This window comes from Prosopis cineraria, unplaced genomic scaffold (assembly GCF_029017545.1).
Source record: "Prosopis cineraria cultivar Desert tree isolate PC_DT_omini unplaced genomic scaffold, ASM2901754v1 PC463, whole genome shotgun sequence".
In the NCBI taxonomy this organism is placed as follows: domain Eukaryota; kingdom Viridiplantae; phylum Streptophyta; class Magnoliopsida; order Fabales; family Fabaceae; genus Prosopis; species Prosopis cineraria.
This window is the reverse complement of record NW_026555788.1, coordinates 1-25980: the sequence shown is the minus strand read 5'-3', so window position 1 is coordinate 25980 and position 25980 is coordinate 1. Positions and strand designations below refer to the sequence as shown.

General features: G+C 34.4%; 3 protein-coding genes and 1 long non-coding RNA gene across 6 annotated transcripts; 3 read left to right on the top strand and 1 right to left on the bottom strand.

The window, feature by feature from the left end:
• The first annotated feature begins 260 nt into the window (after positions 1 to 260).
• LOC129297194 (uncharacterized) lies at positions 261 to 5190 on the top strand. Its single transcript, XM_054935563.1, has 4 exons — positions 261 to 575; positions 1741 to 2016; positions 2919 to 3056; positions 3401 to 5190. Exons 1-4 carry the CDS (start codon positions 261 to 263, stop codon positions 4952 to 4954), a joined length of 2283 nt encoding a protein of 760 aa, XP_054791538.1. The 3' UTR covers positions 4955 to 5190.
• A 3267-nt stretch (positions 5191 to 8457) lies between these two features.
• LOC129297198 (probable pre-mRNA-splicing factor ATP-dependent RNA helicase DEAH4) lies at positions 8458 to 15866 on the top strand. 3 transcript variants are annotated; one of them, XR_008590138.1, is made up of 17 exons: positions 8458 to 8781; positions 8858 to 8950; positions 9049 to 9153; positions 9555 to 9772; positions 10118 to 10170; positions 10276 to 10392; positions 10905 to 10996; positions 11532 to 11618; positions 11879 to 12093; positions 12343 to 12435; positions 12734 to 12857; positions 13041 to 13185; positions 13550 to 13619; positions 14031 to 14188; positions 14416 to 14591; positions 14981 to 15439; positions 15544 to 15866. XR_008590138.1 is itself a non-coding variant. In XM_054935565.1 (16 exons), the coding sequence occupies exons 1-16, from the start codon at positions 8582 to 8584 to the stop codon at positions 15129 to 15131; spliced, it is 2097 nt and encodes a 698-aa protein (XP_054791540.1). In that variant the 5' UTR covers positions 8458 to 8581; the 3' UTR covers positions 15132 to 15866. The 3 variants fall into 3 exon arrangements, 2 of the variants coding, with proteins under 2 accessions (XP_054791540.1, XP_054791541.1); XM_054935565.1 differs by having other exon boundaries at positions 14981 to 15866; XM_054935566.1 differs by lacking the exon at positions 8458 to 8781 and having other exon boundaries at positions 8935 to 8953; positions 14981 to 15866.
• Positions 15867 to 17936: 2070 nt separating this feature from the next.
• Positions 17937 to 20687, top strand: LOC129297195 (uncharacterized). Its single transcript, XM_054935564.1, has 2 exons — positions 17937 to 18700; positions 20547 to 20687. The coding sequence occupies exons 1-2, from the start codon at positions 18212 to 18214 to the stop codon at positions 20547 to 20549; spliced, it is 492 nt and encodes a 163-aa protein (XP_054791539.1). The 5' UTR covers positions 17937 to 18211; the 3' UTR covers positions 20550 to 20687.
• Positions 20688 to 24315: 3628 nt separating this feature from the next.
• LOC129297196 (uncharacterized) lies at positions 24316 to 24886 on the bottom strand. Its single transcript, XR_008590137.1, has 2 exons — positions 24551 to 24886; positions 24316 to 24389 (listed from the first exon to the last, which is right to left on the bottom strand). It is a non-coding gene; the product is annotated as an uncharacterized LOC129297196 (long non-coding RNA).
• Positions 24887 to 25980: the final 1094 nt, after the last annotated feature.

Sequence of the window (25980 nt, the reverse complement as noted above, 5' to 3'; positions counted from 1 at the left end):
ATTTATGTCATTAATGGTTTCCAAGTAACTAGGATTTTGAACAGGAGAAAATTTACATGATTTTCAAAACCAGACACTCATTTATTTATTCCATTGATTGATAACCTCATCCCCTTTTGAATTTCAATAATAATAATTTTGTGCGCCAAATCAGTCATTAATTCCCGTTAACATTTTTTGTATCCCCAAGATATGAAGTTACCTGAATTACACTATAAAACAAGCTTTCCCTCCTCTCTGCCTTTCTAAAACTTTTAAAAATGGCGATTCTTCTGAACTCTTCCTCAATCCACACATCTCGTTCCTCCTTTGATCGCCAAACAGAGACCTTGCAACGCCTCCTTGATGCCGCTTTAAACGACGATACAGACTCTGCGTTTCAATGCATCGCCAATCCTCTCGTCGACGTCAATTTCATTGGAACGGCGAAACTCAGGTTCAAAACGACGGAGATCGTATTGCACGATGAGTTGCCTCATGAAGTCCGGTTCATGTACGAGGAGTTCAAGACCGACGTTTCTCCTCTGTTTGTCGCTGCTCACAACGGGAATTTGACACTGCTCAGGGAACTACTGGTAGGTAACCACCTCTTTAGCAATTTTCTCAGATAAACTTGAAAGATAAATTTCGGTCTTCGCTTCTGCCATTTTCTTGCGTCTCTGTGTTTTCTGATAAGCTTTTTATTCGCCTTGCGCATATCTTGCATCAACAAATGTAAGTATGTAACACTTAATTTTCCTCCGTAATTTCCAAACTCATTTTAATTTTGCAATGAAGCCTTTGTATTTATAAATTTAAGTTTTGATAATAATTTTTCTCCTGATGTATTGTTACATTTTTTATGTAGTTGGTTAGTGACGGTCCTTATCGATTATTTTAATATATATAAATATATATATATATATATATTTGTATGTATGTATATATGTATGTAACTTTTATTGATAAAATTGTTTAAATTTAATTATATAATAAAACAAAAATGTATTCATTATTTTTACCCATACATTACTAAATACGTTGGATAATTGACGTTGACAAATATAAGAAAATGATTATATAACAAAAAATCACAATTCCCAAAAATTCTCATGCATAGGTTCAGTGCCTCAACGTTATTTATACACCATGCTGTAAATAGAAATTAATTATGCCATTAATGATAATAAAGAGGGAAAAAGGAAATTAAATAAGCATTCTATTTTAAATATAAAATTATTAAAAATAAAAACACATGAGATTTTATTTGATTAAATCAATGTAATTTCATTGGATGGAAGCATGATAATATGATGCATTGGGTTCATGCAAGAATTTCTTTGCACTTCAATACTTCAACTTTAAGTAATTAGCTTAGATAATGTGATTTTAAATAATAAAATTATAAACATCTCGTTACAAAATTTTTACATTATAAAGATTAAATTAACATTGAGCAGGCTTATGAGACACACATTATGCTATTTTTGAGTCTAAATCTTTTTTCGTTTGATATGGATGTCATGGAATTAGATTAGATGAAAGGGTAGATTGGTTAAAATGGGAGGAAACACGGTTTCCTTGATCAAGTTCTAATATGAAAGACTGTACATGTTCAGTGAAAATGATTTGTCTTGATCTTTTAATATTCAAATGATTTATCTTTTTTTTTTTTAACTAGAAATAAGCGATTGAAATTTTCATTCATTTTGCTTCTCTCATGGTTAATTAGTTTTGAATTTTGATGTTTGAATGGGCCAGAATAAGGGGGCTAAGGTGAACTTAAGATTGTTCCGAGGATATGCGATAACAGCAGCAGTAAGAGAAGGGCATGAAGAAGTAACGAAGCTCCTTATGAATTCAGGAGCGTCACAGCTTGCATGCGAGGAGGCTTTGGTGGAAGCAAGCTGCTTGGGACGTTCCAGATTTTCTGAGCTACTTATGCTCTCCAACATGATTCGTCCTCAGGTTGCTGTTTATGCCCTTGTCTCTGCTTCTTGCAGAGGTTTCGTTGATGTTGTCCATGTGCTCATCAAGGTAACCCCCATTGCTCTTAGCATGGATTATATTACATTCTCTCTTAAATTCAAGGTCTGTAGTGAGAGATACAAGTTTTTTTTTTTTGTGAGTGATATGAATCTCCTCGTTTTAACAAAAATGGCTTGCTTTTGGCCAAACTGAATAAACATATTTTTTTTTTTGGAGAAATTACAAATAAGGGATTTATTTATAAATAAGTTTCTTGAATTTGTAAAATCATGGCTAAGTTCCTTGGGGTCTAGTTGTAATTTGTCATGGGTATGGGAAGACCACACTATCCCAACTTCAACCCTGTCCACTTGTAAATTATGAAATTTTAGTTGTAATTTATGACTTTTCAAATGTAAATTTGTGAGGACTGGTTATAAATATGAGAAAAGAATGATATTTTTAAGGTTTTTATGTTTACAATTCGTTTTCATGAATATATAAGTGAAAATTCATAAATTACAACTTGACAGGTTTTAAGATGGGTTAGTGTAGTTTTTTCATGCCCAAGAAAAATTATAACTAGGTCCCAAGAGATTTGACTATATTTTTGTACATTCATGAGATTTATTTGTAAATAAATCTTTTATTTGGGACGTATTTGTAATTCCCTCTCTCTCATTTGTTGTTGTATGACATCCGTAGGGTTTGAACTTATTACTAAGTCTCTCAATGCATGTCAGTCCAAACTCAAGCTTTTGTTGAGCTCAAAATAGTGAAACTCTCTTAAATGTGCTTTTTTACACACACGTGAAAGCAAAAAAAAAAAAGAGAAAATTAAGGCTTATTTGGCCAATTATGCTAGTACTATAAAAGAACGGGAAGGGGAATATGCCTATGTTGAGGTCTCTCTCTCTCTATATGTATATTTATGCATGGTTTTTAAATGACATATCTTGGAATGCTTTCAGCATGGAGTCGATGTCAATGCAGTTAGCAGGACCAAGCTTCAATCCTCAAAGCCATTCCTTCTCGTTAATGTTGATTGCAATGCATTGTTTGCTGCTGTTGTCAGCAGACAGATTAACGTTGTTAAATTACTATTGGAGGTAGGCTTCTCACATCAGCAGACAAATTAACGCTGTCATTTATGTCAAGCTAGCAAACTAGTGTTTTAACTTATAACATATCTCTAAAGTTTACTATAAATAAAATTTACATGAATTTCTTACTAGTGCCAAGATTAGAACATCATTTACAGTAAAATGATTTCTCCAAGTCAATCCGGTTAGTTGCCACAGAACACTTGCTATAATCCACTTCTCTTCCCAAAGAAAGGTTCAAACTTATTATATGGTATAGTATGCTCATTACATAATATATACAGCTGTTTTAGGCCACCTCAACGTATGATTTAACGAGGTATTATCTAATTCTTGACCTCAAAAAACAGGTTGGCGTAAGGACAGACATCATGGTCAAACTAGGGGCATGGTCATGGGACAAGGACACAGGAGAGGAAATTCGTGTGGGTGCAGGACTAGCTGAGGCTTATCCTATAACCTGGTGTGCTGTGGAGTATTATAAATCCACTGGTTCAATATTGCGCATGCTTCTCTCTCACCTCTCCCCCAATAGTTACCACATTGGGAGGACCCTGTTGCACCATGCCATTCTCTGTAACAACGAAAGAGCCGTCACTGTACTCCTAAATTGTAATGCAGATTCTGAAGCGGCAATTCAAACAAACGAAGAAACCTGTGTTCTTCCAATTCACATGGCTGCGAGGCTTGGATTATGCAAAATTCTTAGATCTCTGATTAATACTAATTGTAACTTGAACTCTGTGACAAAATCTGGAGATTCTGCTTTAATGATATGTGCGAGGAATAAGCATGAGGATTGCCTCAGAGTTCTGGCATCAGCAGGTTCTGATATGGGGTTAGTAAATGCATATGGTGATTGTGTTACTTCAATTTCAAGCTCTATTCAGTGGAATGACGTGTTTGAGAAGGCAATTTTGGATGTGATTCGAGGTGGAAGTGTTGTCAATTCCACCAATTCATCGGCATTTTCTGCTTCGATATTTGCAACTCATGCAAATGATATGAAGGCATTAAAGAAGCTCATTGAACACAAGGACATAAACATAGATGAGCAAGATGGTAACGGATTCTCAGCTGCCATGATAGCCGTAGAACAAGGTAACACAGAAGCTTTCAGGTTGCTTCTTTATGCTGGTGCTGATGTTCTAATGCTGAAAAACAAGCATGGCCTCACGGCGCTTAATCTCGCTGAAGCAAACAAAAATAGCGAAGTGTTTCATAAGCTTATGCTTGAATATGCAATAGAGAAGAAATGCAGTTGTTCCACTGATGTAAATCCTCTTCACTGTGCAACGCGTCATAGGAACATAGATTTTGTTCAGAAACTAATAAAAGAAGGATATGACGTCAATTCTTTTGACGACAGTGGATATACACCTTTAATGTTAGCAGCAAGAAGACGACATGGAGCAATGTGTGAGCTTCTGATCTCTCATGGAGCCAAGTGTGATATCCAGAACGAGAGACACGAGACAGCACTTTCACTTGCAAGAGGAAACGGATCAGCAGAAGAAAATGATGCAGAACGAGTCATATTAAACGAGCTAGCTCGAAGATTAGTCTTGTGTGGGGCTCGAGTGAAGAAGCATACAAAGTGTGGTGAAGGGTCATTTCATAGGAAGCTGCTAGTGATGATGGGGGATTCGGGAATATTGAGGTGGGGAAAATCTGACAAGAGGAACGTGATTTGTAGAGAAGCTAAGGTTGGAGGCAGTACGAGGTTTCGATGGAACCGCAGGAACAAGCATGATTTTAATGAACAAGGATTGTTCCATGTGGTTACAACGAACAAGAAGGAGGTGCATTTTGCATGTCAAGGTGGGAATGAGATGGCTGAGTTGTGGGTGAGAGGGATTACATTAGTGACAAGAGAAGCCATTTTTGGCAAAAAGAGCCCGTAATCTGTAGATTTGGGTGTTTTTATTTCTTTCAATGTCCAAAGTCTTGGCCCTCTGAAATTTTAGACATTAGAGGAGACAATAAAGAAAGAACCTTGTCATCTCAAATCTTGTGGGATGTGTTATGTGAAGGATGTGCTAACTCTTCATAATGTGAATATTAGTTATATGATTTAAATCCCTTAAAAATGTGTAAATATTTTGTGTAATGTATACAGTGTTTAGAGTTTTTTCTTTTCTATTATTTAGCATGTATATTCTGATTTCTGCTTGCTTAATAATTGAATATGTTGATTTAATGATTAACTTTTTATACAATTAGCGAGTTTTTCAGGCGCCGCAAATTCAAATTAAAAAAAAAACAACACTTAATAAATAATTGTAAAGAATTGGCAATTGCGTGAATTGATAACTCAATTTGAAATGTGGACAATATTATTTCATTTAGAAAGTTACTTTTCTGATTTTTTTTATAAGTTATTTCTATTACATCAATATAAAAAAATATAATAAATAAACGTATGTAGAATTTTAAATATTCTCTTACCTAACAAATTCAAAAAGTGATACCATGTTATTTTTTCTTTTTAATGAAGGGTAATTTTTAAAATACCTTTTAAATATTACGTAAAAAATCAGACTATGATTTATAAATGGAATCAAATAAATTTTTTAAAATGTGATTTATAAATGAAACCAGAGGGAGTAGTTTTTAAATAAAGTTCGACATTAAGAGACCTCAACCCCAAAAATAAAAATAGATATTTCAAATGTTATGGTACTGGTATAGTAATTCATGTAAGAAGTATCATATATTCAAATAAATTAGAATGGTAGTTGCAATCATTTACGACGTTAATACTTAGGTACAACATGCTTTGCTTTTGATTTTTTGCTTCCCTTGATCCTTTTTTTTCTTTTCTATAGCAAGTGTTATTTATAAAAGGATTTGAATCATAACCTACCACCTCCCAGTCTATTTATGAAAAAACAACTTATAATTGCTTATAGTCAATAATTAAAGTTTCTTGATAGATACCTATATTGTAAAAATATCTTGCATAAATACATGGGATAGGTTATAAGCTGCAACTATTTCAAAGAGTTGGCTTATTTCTTCACACTTGGCTACCAATGCACTATCACATTTCAAACACCAACTCATACTATAAGACATAGTCATTTTATAAAAGGAAAATTATAATTTTCAGTCTTTACACTTTGCAAGCAATTTACTATTAATACCCACACTTTATTTTCAGTATTTTAAGTCTTTATAATTTTTTTATCTGTACTTTAGGTCCCTACACTTTTAGAGGGATACTGACGTAGCATTAACGATATTAATTATGCTGATGTGAATAATAACACTATTAATCATATGGTGACATGTTAGTTAGTAGCAAATGTGTATTTTTTTCTGAGAAAAAGAAAGAAAGACAAGTTGATGTGTTTCTTAATAATTATTATATATAAAAAAATATGGTTTAAAGCTATGAGAAAATGTTATGTGTCCATTTTTAGATTTGTTACACTCCTATATTTCAAGGTGTCTTTACTGCTATTTTGTGTTCCAAAATTAGGTTTGAAGTGATTTATTATTTTTTAATACATATAAAATATATTATTTAGGTTTGGAGTTAGGATAATTTTTTTTCACTTTTTGATTATTAAAAAAAGTACTCACTCAAGTCCTATTTATAGGACATATTTTAGAAGAAATTTTTAGTATAAAATATAAGATACTTTGTAATAATTAAACTACTTTTTTCAGTTTTATCTTTTTTTAATTAACAATAAGGTATTTAATATAATTATATCATTATTTAAAGTCAATGGTAAAAATGAAAGTAGATATCATTATTTTATGATATCAAGAAAAAATTAACTTTTTTAATATGCATAAAATGATTGAAAGTGTCTTATAATAAAGATCAAAGGAAGTACACATAAGTTTTTCTTTCTTTTTTTCCCAAAAATAAATACATATCAGCTACTAACTGACACGTCACCACATAATTAACAGTGTTATTGCCTACATCAGCATAATTAACACCGTTAGCCACATCAGCACCTTTTTGAAAGTTTAGAGACCTAAAATGCAGATGGAAAAAATTATAGAGACTTAAAACATAAAAAATAAAATGTAGGGACCAATAACAAATTGCCTACAAAATGTTGTAACTAAAAAATTATGTTTTCCTTTTTATAAATCACAAAACATTGAAGTCATGAGATTTATTAAAGCAAATAAACATGCATTCAAATAAAGGTATAATATATATTGCTACCTTTCAAGTTTGATCACCAAAGTCACTTAGCTTAGCTTCCCCTGTATGCAACTTTCCCCAATAGCACTAATTACTGCCTTTCAAATCACCTACTAACATCACATTAATATTCATTTAACCAACTAGATTGTAAATTATTAATAATGCATGAGTTTGACTCACTTGCGAATGCCATACTTATCCTTAATCCCTTTTTCAATGCATTTTCCTACATAATTCATCATGTTTAACTAATTTTTAACATTATTTAAACCAAATTACTTCACCTACTGTAAGCATTCCCTACTGGCTGAGATTTGCTACCTTTGGATTGGAAAATCCCCAAACTTGGTTACAATTTATCGTTCATTCTTTCTTCATGCTTATTAGTTTGGAAGAAGTTTTGGTTGTATACAAGAAAAATGATACTAAAGCATGTTCTAAATATCTCTTATTCTGTTCCTAAATCCCTCCTAGGCTGTAACTTAACAAAAGAAATGCAGCCATCAAATTCAATTTTTACCCTGCAAATCATATATCAAAATGAAGAGCAACCTCACCTCCAAAATTTAATTGGTTCAATTTTTCTCTAATTACCACTGTCTGCCCGCTTGGTAGCCACCAAAATCACTTCTTGAAGAAACCAAAACCATCACTAAGCCCTTGATGAGCAAAAGAAATTTGGTGAAGGGAGTTAAAACTTGCATTTCCAAACTAATGTCAATTTTGGATGAGATGCGTTAAGATTTAAAATGAATACCCTTCCTTTTTCTTTTTTTTTTCCCCTTCTTTTTTATGTTTATTTTTTTCACTTTAACTAAAGAAAGAATAAAAATAAATGTAGCGGAGTGTTAAAAATACATTTGCATTAAATATTTGGTGAGAAAGTTTTGTTGCCCTTACAACCTACTTGGCTTGATTCAGGTGAGTTTAGATTTTGTCAAGTCCTTTAATTATAGTGAAGTAGACCTAGAATTACGACTAATTCAATCTAAACATCGCAACCTAAAAATACAACTTATTTATTTCATGGCAGAAAAAATATTTATTTTAATGAAGTAATTTTAATTTCTTAAATTAAAATGTTTTGAAGATTTTAATTATGATTATTAGAAAAATTAAAATATAAGAAGTTTTTCTAAAAAATTGATGATATTTCACGACAGGCCTGGCTCTTCGGGGGACAAATTTTCACGTAGCTCGTTTTACGGATTTAGGCTAGCATATAGAATTTGAAGTCTAATGCCCAAATAAGAAAACCCGCGAGAACATAGTGCGATTATAATCTGAATTCCCAAATCCTAACACACTATACGCTCGAGCTTGAGCAGAATTTGTGCCAGGTTGGAGCTTTTCGTCAATGGCAAACCTTCCGATAGTTCAATACGAAGAGAAAATCATTGAGACGGTTGAGCAGAACCCGGTTGTGGTAATAATCGGCGAGACTGGTTCCGGCAAGAGCACTCAGCTCTCACGGATGTTTCACCGAAGAGGCTACAGCAAATCTGGTATCATTGGCATCACCCAGCCTCGGCGGGTCGCCGCCGTCTCCGTCGCTAGGTAGACGCCACTTAAAAGAATGTTTGAATGTTTTGGTGTGCAATCGATGACCAAACTTTTTGTTTAATGTTCGTAGACGAGTTGCACAGGAGCTTCGTGTTCAGCTTGGAGAGGAAGTTGGATATGCCATTCGATTTGAAGACAGAACTTCAGACAACACGCGTATTAAGTAGTATCATCAAGCTTGTTTTGGTGGCCTTTTAGTTCTATATTACTTTTTTTAAAAATATTCGTTGGGTTCTAAAGTTATGGTTGTGATCTGCTTAGGTACCTTACTGATGGAGTTCTACTTCGTGAAAGTCTAGCTAATCCTGAGCTAAATCAGTATTCTGTAATTATATTGGATGAAGCTCATGAAAGGAGTCTAAATACGTAAGATTTACTTCTACCTCCCAATTTTCTAAACTGTACCCCCTCCCTTCCTTGTTACGTGATAATCTAGACATTTTCACGTAGAGTAAGAAAAGTTGTTGCATGAATTTATTTGTCAGAGAAACATCCTAAGTAGTCCAATCATACCTTCATCTTTGAGATCATAAAATCTTTGCTCAAGTCATGAGACCACTATTACAATTCTTGGGATAAAAAGGAAAAATCATTTGATATTTTGGCACAACACGTTAAAAATTAGACCAACTTTATCTTCTAGAAAACGCCTTATATAGAGGACTAGATTGAGTATAGGATTCTCATTTGTATATGTTAGACAAAGTTGTCTCTGATTGCTTCAATTTTTTTTTAATGTAATTTTTGGTTGGGATGACTACTATCAGGGATATTTTGCTTGGGCTCATGAAACGTTTGGTTAGACTTCGTGCTTCTAATCTAAAAGTTTTAGTCACATCAGCAACTCTTGATGGTAACAAAGTATCAAAGTTCTTCTCAGATTGCCCCGTATTGACCATCCCAGGAAAGTTGTATCCAGTGCAGATATTTTATAGCAATGAACGTCCTTCAAGCTATCTCGAATCGTCTCTGAAAACGGCAATTGGTATGATATAAATTTCAAGCTGACATGCAGCCAAAATGCATCACCATGGTTCTTAAAATTTATAAAGAGAGCAATGGTAGTTAAAATTGTTCTAAATGGACTATTGGACCTGCTAAGAGGGATGTTTTTTTCATTTGAATATGAAATTTCCATATTCATATGATGTGGAAAAACCATATTCACTCCTTTTAGCTCCTTTACTGATTGAACGGTTGGTAGCTTCTGAGAAGACATCAACACGCTGCCCTTTTTGTGTTGATTTGACATGTACACATTCCATTTCAGCTTTATTATTTCCAAAGTTGTAACCTATTTTCAGTTGATAATAGCATGTTTGTGTTACAGATATACATGTTGGGCAACCAGAAGGTGATATTTTAATCTTCATGACTGGGCAGGTGGTTTCCTTTTATGTGGATTTCACCCTTTAACTTACTTCTTTACTGTTCGAGTTTATGATACATCATGTATCAATTGAATTAGTCCTAATGACCCTTGTGCAGGATGATATAGAGAAATTAGTTTCCAAGTTAGAAGATAAAGTACAAGCCCTTGAGGAGGGTTCTTGCATGGATGCTATAATCCTTCCCCTACATGGTTCTTTGCCACCCGAAATGCAGGCAAGTTGTTTGCATCTTTTATAATCTTCCTAGTTGACAAACGTGCTTGAGAGTGGAAGAATGCCATTACCGTAATTACTGAATCAAACTCTAAGAGTTTATTTCTTTACAGAATGCATATTTTAATTGAAGGTTCAATAGACTGATGCATTAAATCTAAAGCTCCTAGAAAGTGTAGTGTTAGTGTTGGAATAAACAAGTATTCTTCCATAGAGTATCTCTGCTTTTGGGACTTGTGCTCTATCTCTCTCTCTGTCAAAGTTGACTGATCGAGAGCTGCAACTAATGCTAGAAATAATTTATTTTGCATTTTCCTCTTCAGATTTGTTTTTATCTTGTTTGCTTCTCAGTAATTCATCAGACATATTTTCTTAGCTTGCAATTGAGGTTTAAAAACATACAAGTTGCTTAATCTGAAAAAGAAAAAATATCACATATGATTGAGCATTTTTGAGGTCTTGTACAATGTTAAGCACTTTAAAGTCTGATGCATCTCCAGTGTGATGTTGCAGGTGCGTGTGTTTAGCCCTTCACCCCCAGATTGCAGGCGAATTATTGTTGCAACAAATATTGCTGAAACTTCCTTGACTGTTGACGGTGTTGTGTAAGGATAGTGACACTTATATTATTTGACAATTAATACATAACTAATGACATGAATGGTTAGGTGACTATCTATATATCACTTCAAAGGTAAATTCAATAATAATGATAACAAATACAAATGCTTTTATTTTTCTGTAGCCCATTTGTTTGCATCTCAGTCACCATAGTAAAAATGTTTGGAATGCCCCCATTATAATCCACTTGTTGCTTCAAATATTGTTCTTTGAAAAAAATTAAAATTCCAACAATTTTTTGTATTTTAAAAATTACATAATTAAAAAATAGTTATTAAGTTAAATAAATTCTTGCGATCCCAAATATACATTTTAACTTCTATCTTTCAGACCATACTTTATTTTAATTTTTTTTAATATTTAGTTTTTAAATGTTATTTTATTTGCTGCCTAACTTTGGGACCAAATAGCTCAAAGCTACATTTTCATAAGATGACAATAACAGCACTTTCCTCTTTCATTTTGATCAGGCACATAATTGACTATGGTTGGATTCTTGTATAATCTTGTGGATTTTAGGTATGTTATTGATGCTGGGTATGTAAAGCAAAGGCAGTACAATCCATCAACTGGCATGTATTCGCTTGATGTTGTCCAGATTAGCAAGTAAGCAACCAATAATTGCATGTCTCATTGTAGCTCAAAGAATAGATATAATACGTCTTGCACGAAAGAAATTGGATTCTTATTATCTTTCTGAAAAAGATTGGTTCGTGCTTGCTGGCTGCCTGAAGAACCATTAGATTTTGCAGAGCTCCAAGAGAAAAATATTTCTTGTGTTAATCATTTTAGTTTTCTTTAAATGTTTTGACATAAAATTTCTAAAACTTAAACATAATGATTTAAAGTAAACTGTGACCTTGCAGAGTGCAGGCTAGTCAGCGCGCTGGACGGGCTGGACGAACACGTCCAGGGAAATGCTACCGTCTGTACCCTTCCAAAGTTTATGAGGACAATTTCTTAGATGTTACAGTGCCTGAGATACAGAGATCTTCTCTTGCTGGCTGTGTTCTCTACTTAAAGTCATTGGACCTCCCAGATATTGATATCCTCAAATTTGACTTTCTTGATCCGCCTTCGTGTAAGTTTTTTGTTAAAAAAAAAAACTATAAATGTTTGGTATAATGACACTTCTACTCTGTCAAGACTGATCAATTCTCAACTTGCTCCTTGAAAGTCTATTCATTGTCCTGTTTCACATAACCAAAAAAAAAAAATTGATGCTATTAGATGGTGTCTACTTTTAGTCTCTCAACTTATGATATTCTCGATCCTTGAAGTTAGTGATTGTATGGGATTTGCTCTGGTTTGTTGACTGGGTTTCCTGCAGCTGAGACTTTGGAAGATGCCTTGAAGCAATTATATCTTATTGATGCTATTGATGAACATGGAACAATAACAAATGTTGGACAAAAAATGGCTGGTATTATATTTTTCTTTGCATTTTAAATGTGAATGTTGAGGTTTTGCACGAATACATGCTGAACTGTTTTGCCATGTCAATTTTCACCCTAGATTTTTAACTCCACTAGTGTACTTCTTTTCCGTAGATAATGTCAGTTGTTGGCAGTATTGTCATTTAAGTGTGTTTCACTTGTGCTTGGCAATGGGAATTGTGCTCAGTGTAAACAAAATGTCATCCTTTCTTTTCTGAGGTTGCTCAAGTATTCTTATCATTCTATAAAATCTGATCTTGTTGATTTTCCCCCTTTACAATACAGAGCTTCCGTTAGAACCTTCTCTATCAAGAACTTTAATGGAGGCAAATAATTATGGTTGCTTATCTCAAGCTTTGACAGTTGCTGCCATGTTGTCAGCTGAAACATCATTGTTATCAGGGTGGAGGTTGAGCCAGCTGTAGTTCCTTTTATATTTGATTATATCATGTAGAAATACTTTATCTTCTCTATTCTTGGAAAGTGTTGTGAGAAAAATCTAGTGTGTATCCCTCTGGTTCTATGATTTATTCAATTATGTATTAATAAGGATTAAGTAACTTAGCTTTCGTATCTTTCCTTGTATGTTCAGTAAGACCGAGAAAAAGAGGAAACACACCATGTCCAACCTTCCTGATGGTTCAGGTTTCGGCGACCACATTCAGTTGCTGCAGATCTTTGAGCGCTGGGATCAGAGTGATTATGACATTGGTTGGTGTAAAGACAATGATTTGCAGGTACCTTTAATGGATTCTAGCTGTGTATGTTATATTTCACTTGTTCAATAAAGATGATAGTAGCATTTAAAAGGGGGAAAAATATATCGCATTTCTCAGAGATTCTTCTGTAAGTACTTCATGAGAGTACATATCCAGAATTCATTAGGGGAATGCAATGGAAATGAGGTTGAGCTCTTCTGCTGTTAGATCCCCAAAATGTATAACATAATCGTTCATTTTGAGATGTCAAACAGTGGTAGCGTGACCGTTTAGGAGGTCAAGCTCTCTTGAGCAAAATCCTTCCCATTAAAGAAGAAACACAGTTTAGATATGTTTCCTTGCAACAAATTTTTTTATAATTATCAGAATTAACTGATTGCAGGTGCGAGGGATGTTGTTTGTCAAAGACATTCGTAAACAGTTATCCCAGATAATGCAGAAAATAGCTAAGGGTTTGTAGTCTAAATTCTTGATTAATTTTACTAGAACCTTTTTGTTATTGCTTGTCAATGGATGTATTTTTGCTTGAGCAGTTCGCAGCATATTTATTCCCATGTCTTGACTTAAACGTCAGAACTCAGAAAACTATCAGATCCCTCCGCTTCAACTTTTTTCTTTGCAAATCCACTATGTCTTTTTTAATCTTAACAAGCAGTTGCAAATGAAATTTATTTCCTTGTGAAAGTAGGGAAGAAACGAAAGAAGAAATGCTCAAGGTTTTGGTGGTTGTAGCTGTACTCTCTTTTTGTCCTTTTATCCTTTCCCCCTCCCTTTTTTTATTCAAACTTAGTGAATCCCTCAACTATTTACCATGCTGTCTTGTTAGCAATTGCTTTTTACCTGTTGATATTGTTCTGCAATAGGACCCCTGGATGTACGAGCACATGGAAAAAGTGAAGAGAAGCAGGGTTATAAAAATTTGAGGAAGGCTTTGTGTGTAGGCTTTGCAAATCAGCTGGCTGAAAGGAAGATTCATCATAATGGTTATCGAACTCTGGGGTTTAAAGCCCAAGTAGTTCAGGTATTAATACATGTCGCTTACTGTGATATGTGTCAGTTGTTTTTCTTTGGTAGATGATCTAATTCTGTTGATGTTATTTCTTCTTAAAGAACTGCCCTTAAACTCCATATTCTCATAATCAAACCCCACTAGGTGAACCGGTATCCCTTTTTTTTTTTTGGGTAATTGTTGACTAAATAGTGAATTCATAGCCACATTAAATTAATGACCCAAAACTTTTATTGTAGGTGCATCCATCCTCTGTGCTTAAACCAGACGAACTGGGAAAGTTCCCAGACTATGTTGTGTACCATGAACTGATTGCAACTCCACGTCCATACATGAGAAACGTGTGTTCTGTTGAGATGAGATGGGTTATGCCAATTATCAACAAGCTTGGGACCCTAGATGTCCACAAATTGAGGTTAGTTTGTTGGGAAAACATAATTTTAGATCTTTGCACTTTACTTGCATTTTGCTATTAGTGCTTGCACTTTTTTTTCAATATTCTAGGTCTCTATATTTTTATTTTTCAATGTTTTAGGTCCTTCTATGAACAAAGTGTAGGGACTTAGAGTATCAAAAAATAAAAGTGTAGGGACTTAAAATATTGGGAGGAAAAAAAGTGTAAAGACCAATAGTAAAATGCAAACAAAGTGCAAAAATACAAAGTTATGTTTTTCCTAGTCTGTTTGTTAAGATTGCAACCTTTCTAAGAAAATGGACAGGTTTTGCATGTGACTGTTTTTGGTTCCTTTTCTGAAGGACCATACTCATTGTCGATTCTATTTTGTAATCCTTTATGTGAAGCAGTGGTGGACTTGGTCACATTGATGAGGAACCCGAGGAAAAAGCTCCAGATTTGCCCAAGAAGGGTGCCAATGTTGCCGCTATTCCTGATGACCGTAAAAGCCAAATCCAAGCTGCTAGAGAACGGTTTCTTGCTCGCAAAGGCAAGAAATGACTACCCATATACACATGAGGAGATGGTGGTGATCTTGACATGATTGGCAGTTTGATAATTTTAGAGTGACAGAGTAGCTGGTATATTGAACCAGCATGATCTGACATTTGGTTAATCCAGTTCTGTGCTCCGTCATGTCTGTCATCCTCAAGCAACTATCTCCAGCAAACCTTGGAAGATTCTGCTCTGTACGCATTAGTGGCTTGATGCTGCTTGGGTGCATTGATTCAAGTGGCTGAAGAAGTGTGTGTGATTCTTTTAGACCCCTTGAAGAGCATGCAATGAAGGAGAAATCAGAGAAATGATCTGTAAGTCCTTTTTTCAAGTACATGAAACCACGAGGGAGCACATTTGCAGGTGAACTGGGGACGGTTAATTTGAACTGATATCAGGAAGCATTGCATTTTCACAGGCTTGGCCCCTTTGAAGCAATTGGAAATGAAAAGGTCAGACGATTGGACCGATCATTGCAAAAGGAAAGACAATAAATCCTCTCTAGAAAAATGCAAATTTCACTTTGCCTATGAAAGTTACTATCAATATATAATTAGTTAATATCGCTGTTAACTATAAGACAAAAATGATACACTGTTGACGCGTTTTAAGGGAAGCAATGAGCACGACGAGGATGAAGATGAACCATCATTACAAATATGTTCTGAGGGAAAATAAAGAAAATTATTTGTTTTCCTGATTGGTTTCCCGAGATAAACGTTATAAAAGGTCACTTCGGAATTTGGTGAGTTTTCTGTTTTTAAATGCCTTTTGGATGATATGGTGGTTGCTGGTTAGCTATTGCGTATGCCTGCCGAATTTTAAACTTCCAATTGAGGGAGGACGATATATATCTTATAGTTAGCTATTTTCATATAATTGCAGTCATTTTCACCCATCTCGTAATTATACTTATTTTAATTTCTTTGTCGGGTGTAATCCGGACTGGTCTATTTCTTTCCTTATTTTCCGTCAGATATTTTTCCCCCATGTTGAAGTCATTTACCTGTGGTGCTACAAGTGTTGCCATGGTGGTTGAGTTTTGACCGCTGAGATTGAGCAAAGAGGACCCCATGTAATTCTTTTAGAGCAAGAGCTAGGAAACAGGCTGGTCTGAAAATAATTGGACGCAGATTTTATGGGTTTTGCTTATTATGGTTGAAGTCTGGCTTGCACAATTCAAATCTAAATGATCAAATATAAATGTTCTGAAGTTTAAAATTGCACGATCCAATCAAACACAAAAGGCCCTATAATATGATAATGAAACTTAAAATTCTAATCATCTTCATTAATCTTCATCATTATATATTTGAATTTTAAAAAGATAAATTAATAAATATAAAGAAGGGAGGAGAGGAGTGAGAGAAAATTTGCCTCCCCTCCGTTCAATTTTTCCAACCAAGCAACTTTTATTTCTCTTCTTTCCTCCTTATGAAAAATCTCCCAGCCAAGCCAAACCTAAGGCATAGGTTTCTGGGGACAAAAAAAAAAAAAGGTCAATATAATTTTAACAAATTGGAAGGGAAATAAAGGTATTTACTTAAAAAAAAAAATTGGATGAAGGCATATCATGCCCTTGCTTCTGTCTCCACGTATTTGTCTCTGTGTATCTGTTTTCACACGTATGTTTTTGGCTAAAAAGGGAGAAATTTTTAGGTAGATTAAGTATGTCACATTATTTGTGATCTATCTAATAAAAATATGATATTTATATGGTATTAAATATAAATTAATTCTGATATTAATGAAAATAGAGAGAGAAAAGGCAATAAATAAATTATGAATTCTATTATATGAATAAATTAATTAAAATAATGTCATTTAAGATTTTATTTAGATGAATTGAAGCATTCTAATTGAACAAACCATAAATGACGTGGTACACTTGATCTATCAAAAAAAATTTTCTAAAAAATGTTTTATTTTCTCTCTCTTTCCTCTATCTTAGCATCATATTAAGACCATCTTTAAAATATTTTTATTCTTAAAATCTTGAATTTTTAAAATTATTATAAAAGATCAAGGTCCTTCTATGTGAAAAGATATTTAAAAAAAAACTTTTGAATTTGGTCTTTTGGAATAATTTCCCTTTACTTCTCTCTTCGAGTCCTATTTTTTTGGTCAAATTCATTGAGTCCTATTTAATATATTTACAAGAGTTAGCTTTGGTTTTATTTTGATCTTATTTGTAAGATTTGTCTTTTTCCTCTCATTTATTTACCTCTATGTATTGATTACTAATAAATTGATTGAATTAGATTTGCTTAGTCTAGTTAAAAAGGAGTGATATTAAAAAAAATATAAGACAAATTTTTAACAAATTAAATTAAATAACCAACTTATTTTTTAATATACGTGAATTAGGTAATAATATCTTACCATTAAGATGGGAAGCATTAATTCACTTAAATTAAGTTCCAGATTATACCAATAATGAAAAAAAAAAATTCAAGATATTCAGTTCACTCGATAAGACAAAGCAAACTACAAATGTATCTTTCGTTGTGTGCGCGCTTTTGCAGTATATATAATTTCCAGTCGCTGCATTTCCCAGAAAAGTTGGGAAAGGGCGTATGCCCAATTCCCTACGTCGCCAAGTCACTTTTTCCATCTTTCTATCACAATTTTGGAATCAGGAAAAGATAACTATTTTTAAAAAAAAAAAGTTTTCTAAATTATTATTTATAAATTATAATTAATAATATTTAATTTTTTAATAAAATCACGTCTCATTTTAAAAAAATATTTCAGACAATGGTCAATAGAATCTTATTAAAAGTGCCACACTTCGTCACATAAAAAGAAAAATATGCGATCATATATATTCTTTTTTTTTTCTGATTGGAAAATCCGGTTCATCTTATAATTAATTTCTTGCCATTTAATGAATAGACGTTCTCACTACGCTGGGTTTGTTCATATTATCGTTCAAGAGACGCAAGCAAGGGAAAGGAAATCTATCAGTTTAGTGAATTCTGGTCGCTTTTGACCTTGAAAATATCTATAAACGATCAATCCAAGCCATCTCAAGAGTTCCTCCGAATCACTGATTGATTTGGAAATGCCTTAAACACAGTAAATCCATGGCTTCCAATTCCAATCTCCTTCTACGAGCAGAGCAATCTCATGCTCAAACTCCCTTGGTCACCTCAAATTCAGATCGAAACGACGTCGAAGCAGGACAAGGCCGCCTGAGGCAAGGAGATGATCATGACGAACCGGAGGAGACTCAGCTGGATCAGATGCTTCGCCGGATAGAAACGTTTCTCGCATTGCTTGGATGCGAGCAATCGTCGTCGTTGAACTTGGCTCTGTCTTGGACCTCTTTCATGGTGATCGGCGTGGTAGTTCCGCTAGTGGCGCTTTTGTTCGGCGACTGTTCCGACTGCGAGGGTTATCAAAGGAAGGACTTCGAGATAGAAATAATTGCTTTTCAGGCGTGTCTCGCTGCCGTCTCCTTGCTCTGTCTCTCTCACAATCTGCGCAAGTATGGTCTAAGGAGGTTCCTCTTTGTTGATCGGTACAGTGGAAAACTGATGAGCTTGCACGAACGTTACGTCAAGCAGGTTTTGGTGAGCAAATTCAAGCCTCTAAGCTGTTTGCTAGTTGCGTGTGGCCAATTTATGTGGAATCTTGAATTTTCTTGTTCATCGTCTCAAGCGGAGGTGTAACGATATTGCTTGAAATTATTTAAATTGTTAACATCATTCAGTAGCTAATAATAGCGTTGCGAACAATTGATGTATGGCATGAGTTCCTCGCTTTGTTGGAGTATTTCATCAATTGAAATACTCTATCAATTGCTTAAAATTACTTAAATTGTTAACATAATTCATCAATTGGATTATTTCAATTGATGAATTCAAAATGAACTTTCAATATTTGAAGAAGCATAAGTTAGATTCCGATAGTCGATCATCCCTTGTTCTGTGATATGTTAGTATGCCTGCGACTTGAAGATGTGTCGCTGTCAGATTTTGGTCAACTAAATGTCACCCAGTTTGTTTGCTTAACATATTGCCAAATCATGTGAATATCAATTTTTTGATTTCGTGTTCTTGGAGTACTAGATATAGTACAAACCAGAGTTCAATTTCTAGTTCTCTTTCACTTGGATGCCCCTCTTTTGTTTCCGAGTTTGTCAGGCGATGCTAAAAATTCTTTCTCTGGCCTTAGGAGTCTTTCGGTTGTTTGCTCTGTGGGGATCGACATGTTTCTTTCTGAAGACTATTCGAGAAATCATTCGCCTTTCGCACGTAAATCATGAGTCATGGTGGCCTTCGTTTGCTGTTTCAGTAGCTTCGATCATATCCTGGACTTATGTGTGTACGATCTCCCTATTAGCCAGCACTTTGTTTCACTTGATCTGCAATTTGCAAGTTATCCACTTCGATGATTACGGGAAGCTCATACAAAGGGATTCTAATGTGCTCATTTTCATGGAAGAGCACATTCGATTACGCTATCATCTCTCCAAGATAAGCCACAGGTTTAGAATCTATCTTCTTCTAGGGTTCTTGGTTGTTACAGTTAGCCAAATTGTCACTCTGATACAGGTCACAGCATATAGTGGAATAATTACTTTTGCAAATGGTGGAGATTTTGCTGTAAGTTCAAGCTTTAATATCCCCATCATACTCCATGTAGTTTGAAGAACTTCCCATTTTTGTTATTTTAACCAGCCATACTTTAGCCATTTTGATTGAGATTTAGAACTTTCAACCTACGGTTTATACGAAAACGGCCATTCTTTCAGGTTTCTACACTCGTTCAGGTGGTCGGAATCATTATTTGTCTGCATGCAGCAACAAGGATTTCTCACAGAGCTCAAAACATTGTTTCACTTGCGAGCAGATGGCATGCTCTAGCCACATGCGCCACTCCCGATGCGTCTCAATTGAGAAGTTATGCTAGTACCGGTAGCTTAGAGACAGCAAACCATTTGAATTCTTTAAATTTTAATTCCTCTGAAAGTGATCTAGAATCCTTGGAATTCAACGTGATGCCTACGAATAGCCAACTGGCTTCTTACATGTCCTCGCATCACAAGAGACAAGCCTTTGGTACGTAACTAAACCACAGCCTGTCTCCGTAGTGTTTGCTTATACAAGTCAGTTGTTTTAATCGGTGACTTAACTGACACGTTTATACAAACACCCAAGCAGTGAAGATTAATATCGCAAAAGCTAATTGCTTGATAATTTTACTACCCCCATACGTACTCAGGGTCGCAAAAGTACTATTCTGATCTTTTACCTCCTTCGCGAAAGTTTCTTTTACGATGTCATGCTTGATCTTCTATCAGACTTGCCTATATTATATCATCTATTTTGAAGTTGGTAAATTCTCTTCTGTAGCGTAGTTGGAGGTTGCCAATATTTTGTAAGAGGCCTCATATATTGTACTCTTGATATGCAGTGATGTATTTACAAACGAATCCTGGAGGAATCACTATATTTGGATGGGTAGTTGACCGGTCCCTTGTCAACACGATATTTTTTCTTGAACTTACTCTGGTTACTTTCGTGCTGAGCAAGACCATATTATGATGATGTATGTGGCAAATCGGTACCAACGGCGGGCATTATTGCATCTTAATTGTGAATCATTTCACGTGTCTTGTAGCTATTTCTCCTTATCATTGCATGTCAAAGTGTGATTTTCACAGTCAAAACTGAGGCAGGAACAGGATTGGTAAAAGGATATGATCGGAACAGGACGATGGTACAGTTTTGGAGGCCTTCCGATAGGGATGAACTATGTCTAAGTGATTCAAGCTGATTCCGTCGAAAGACAAAACTTGGACCGGTCGAGCTTCATAACCGGGCTGCATATTGCACAGAGTATTCTATCTATGGTGATCCAGCCCGACCCAGGAGGTATTTCGTTTTATTATCCTCGTTTTTCTGTACACATGGATTGATTCCGAATTTTCTTTTTTTTTCAAAAAAAATGTCATGTAATAAATAATCTTCATAATTATTATAGGAACTTCTAATAATTTTAATCGTTACTTAAGTTTCGGTTAAAAAAAACAAAACTTCTTAAATGTTTCTAAGATTTGATATATAAATTAATTTGTGGGCGCAGTCCCAGCACCGATGGTGGTTCGGTCGTTTGGGGTGGGCTGGTGGAGTGGAGCAGTAGAGGGAGGGTGGGGAGAGGTAAGGGTGTTTTAGGTTTATACGTTCTGAGAAAAAAAAGCCCGAACCAAGCAAATATGTTCATCAAAATTTGGGGCTTATTCAATTTTTTCTTCTAATCCATTTGGTTTGGTTTGGTTGTTAAGCAATTTGATTCTGTTTAATTTGGGTTTGAATTAAGTTTCAGTTTTTTTTTTTTGAGATATTTTTAATAATCAATATATATGTGTGGGAATATTTACTATTATTTTTAAACTATTATTAGTATTTTCAAAAAAAAAACTTAGAGAAAAATAGTTTTTAACAATTATTTAGCACACTTGACTATTAAAAACTAATATATTATCCTTAAAACACTTGATTATAAAATTAAAAAATTATCACAAAAATTATAGATAATATTTAACTAACTGTAACATATTTTAAACTAGTAATTTATAGATAATTAATTTTTGGATAGAGAAATTTTTAGACAAATTTATAAAAATATATAAATAGATAGGATAAGGCTTAGTTTAATTTAGTTCAAGTTTCAAGAGACAAGAACTTAAATTAAATCGATTCAATTGATTTTTTTGCTAAAATTTATTTATAATCGGTTTTAATCATTTTATGTCAGTTTGTTTTAGTATAATCAATTTGAATTTTGAACAGCCTTAGTGGAGAGTGAAAAATTGATAAATGATATGATTGTTATATGTTTTGCCTTTTGGGGATTAATGATAACTTATGGATATTTTGTTTGATGTTCAAAACGTGACTTTTGAGTAATATTGAGTAAGAATCAAATTATACCTAAATTCAATTAGAATAACACAAGTCGTCACAATTGTAATCAATGGTCGTTAAAGAAAGACATTATAAATTTAATTGCTGGCTGTGGAGAATATTGCCCCAAAAGTACACAACTGAATTAAAATGCTACTAGCGATGCTTTCATATATTAATGCCTCGAGCTTTGGTGAAAATTGTTCTATAGAAAATGTTACATTTATCAAGCAGAATATATCACTTCTGATGTAAACCTTTTCTTGAAGCTACTGATGCTTTCACATTTTTAAGGCCTGGATTTTGCTCCGATACTACCATTTTTTAAGTATGCAGATTCCTTGAAAGGCATGATGCGTTGTGAAGGAACATCAAATAAATGACTAAACGGTCTACATTTTCTATGTGATTTTGTACAGATGAAACACCCCTGCAAAAGAAATGAACTGGTGCCTTCTTTGGGCTTTTCAGGCCAGCCCAAACCTTAGTTGGGTTACAAATTTGACCCAAGTGTTCAGCAGCCTTGCAAGATCGACATAAGTGACATCTCACCCGCTGCATTCATTCCAAGGTTACATTGGCATCTCAAAATATAATTCTCCAGCTGTTGTACGTTCAATTCGTATGGCTTGTCCATTTATTTATGGGTTGCTCAGTTCAGCATGCATGAGGCATTTATTCTTGTTAACACTAATTAAACAAATGTTTTCCCCAGAACCACCTACACGAGTCGAGTCTCATTAATCAAAGCTTGATTGGCATGGCCTCTACAGAGAGCGCTAAAATTTTATAACGTAGTTTGATATTCTCAGATTGAACGCATTTATAGAAGCAAAAACAAGTCATCTATTTTCCTTGTCTAAAACAAAACCCACAAAGCTTGATGGCGGGCTCTAGAACAAACATAAATGTCCCCTCTAATTATTGGCGTGGATTGCGGAAATATAGCAAATACATTAATTGACTGACTAAAAATTATGACAATCATGCACAACTGCCAGTCAGCAACCTGCGCTAACTACACCCCTCCATCGTGGTACGTTGACATGCTAGGAAGAATGAACGTAATAAACCAGGTATGGCATCACACGAGAATGGATTGCACCTCATCCCAACAGCAACAGGCAAAACGTTAGAATTAAAAAAGAATGATCAACTAGTGAATAAAAATCAAAACTGCACAAATTAAGCAGCATTCTGCCATTCAAAAACTTCTATGCAAATCATCACAAAATCATCTTGGTTCACCCTTACATTCATAGTTATAGCAGAACAATCACGATAAGTGTCATTACAGTCATTTGTACCCTTGGCAGGTAAGGTCATTACTAAGAGTTTTTCATCAGAGGACTTTGCCTGTTTGGGAAGAGGTAACTAGAAATTGATCATATTTGAGTTTGAATGATTTGCATTGCATCCCACCTCACAAGCACGCACCATCAAGTGCAATTATGTTTATACCATGTGACAGATTACATAATAGCCACAGGCACACAAAGTTTAGACAAGAACCACATCAATTTTGTCAAAGCTTTCATAAATCTGTGTAAAAATGTTTATAAAGCTCAATTGATAGTTATATATATGTTACATTCTATCTGTACATTAGAAAAACAGCATTAAAAAATTTCAATAACAAACGGTCTGGGTACTGCAGATATCAACCATGACACGTAGCAAAACTTTCATCACATCAACTTGAACTACACCTTACCACTTACTGCCTCAAGAATGATATTAATCCAGTTTTAAGACAAAATTGATTGATAATATATGTCTTCCAAATAATTACTCTAAGACTTGTGATAAATAATCCACAGAAAAGCAACAACTTTCCACCATATCAGAACCAGCAAACAAAATAAAATATGGAACTTTGGGAAATGTGAAGGATGCATATTATAGAGAAACACCTTATGTCATAAGCGTATTTATTACAAGTTAATTGTGAGAATATCGTATATCATCCCATATTTTTGTTCTCCATAAATTGCAGGGTAAAGACGAATGGCTATCTTCTATTTCTTTAAAAAAAAAAAAAAACTGCAGCTCAACATTATACTACCTAGATAGAATTAATTAAATAGGATGCATACAAACGTTATTTCAGAGTTAAAAAATGTTCCCCCCTCCATCACACCTTGCCATATATTAGCCCAGATGACAGCTCCTTTCCATTTCATCAACCACCACGAAAAATGTAAATAATAAAATTGAAAAGAAAGTCCATCCTACCATCTTAAAAAGTATCAACCACAGTCCAAGCACAAGTGACCTTCTAAACCAACCACATTAGGATACATTGAGAATGGTGATTTCCCTTAAGTGATAACTATCATTCAGTCGTGCCCTAGACCAATGTCAACTAATCAGTTCCACCCTCAAAGCTAACAATAGAATTGCAACATCACATAATAATAGGGCATGCACAGAAAAAGGAACAATTTCTGATCTTAAGATTATGCAAGAACTTCATAAATACATTATAACAAACCAAGGTTTGTACAGTACCTCTAGAGAGCCCGAAGGAACAACTAATTGATGTTCTATAAATTCCAGGGTAAACGAGTAACTTCCTCAACCTGCGTGCTTTGATACTGCAGTGACATTTGCAGACAAATGTCATAAAAGAATTCTTGTAGCAGCCCAAACTTCAATTTTCCATTAGTACAAACGACATGAATTATTTTCATTTCATTTCAATTCTTTTAAGCAAGTAATTTATTTTTAGGTACAGCAACATACACAGATGATATAGTGAAAAGACGCAGCAATTTATTTGGTGTTAGGGAAGGAGGATGAATCCAATATAGTTAAATAGGATCCTGAATGGATGGAAAATTAACAAACGGCTGGAGGAGAAGTAGCTAATTCAAAGAACTCATAATATAGGCGCTCTATTGAGATGAGGACCTCACTTAAGGCTAAAATGCTGAAAAAAAGTTTATAATTATATATCTGGGAAAAGGGGGTGAAGAAGAATGAGTAAAAAGGCCCAAGAGTCATGACTGTATTCAATAAAAAAATTTGACCAAGATAAATAACAATAAAAAAAAACGAGAGCAAGGGGAAAAAAAAAACAAACTCGAGCAACCTATCCAGTGAATGATCATTGAGATCTTGACATCACAATTTCAACCGGCACCAGCATGAAAAAAATAATTCATCATAGTGTGAACTGATTAAAAGTGTACAATCCAAATACTTATATTTGTTTTCCCCCAAGGGAGGGTGGAAAATCAAATATGCTAGGGACTTGGTGTGTGTTTGGCTATCCAGTTAGAGGGCTCCAAGTGACTTTCTACAACCTAGTTTTGATATATGCTCGTTTGGGTGACTCAAACTATTCCAAATGAAATATCAACCCAAAACTTGTTTTTGCAGATGCAAAAAGAAGTTGCTTTCAAGAAAGTGGATTTACCAACGCAAACTGGCTTTAGAAATGGATAGCCAAACACACTTAAATTTCCAGCAGTTCATATCTGAAGAAATTAAGAGCATTTTATATCCAATTTACATACAGGCATTAGCCAAGCGACCTGAAGTTGTTTAATATAATAGGTAATGGCATGACACAAATTAAACACAAAGCTGAACATCATAGATATCCTCTGAATTGTCCTTAATTATTCAAACGCTACGTATGCAAGTAACATTTCTGCCCAATCAACCCATCTCAACAATCTGTCTAACGTATCAATTAGTTTGTACCCACAGAAACAAAGTTGATGACCAGTCATTAGTTTTTTAAAAGAGAAATCTCAGAAATAAGATCCACTGGAGCTGACCTTTCGTTTTTCATGAAAATAAAAAAATTTAGGTATTAAACAGAACCCAAACATGGGATCATGGCTTATCCAATTAATGACTTCCACACAAATAGCAGCCTTGGACATTGAATCCTCAGCCAGGATTGTTATGCAGAAAGGATGAGAAAAATT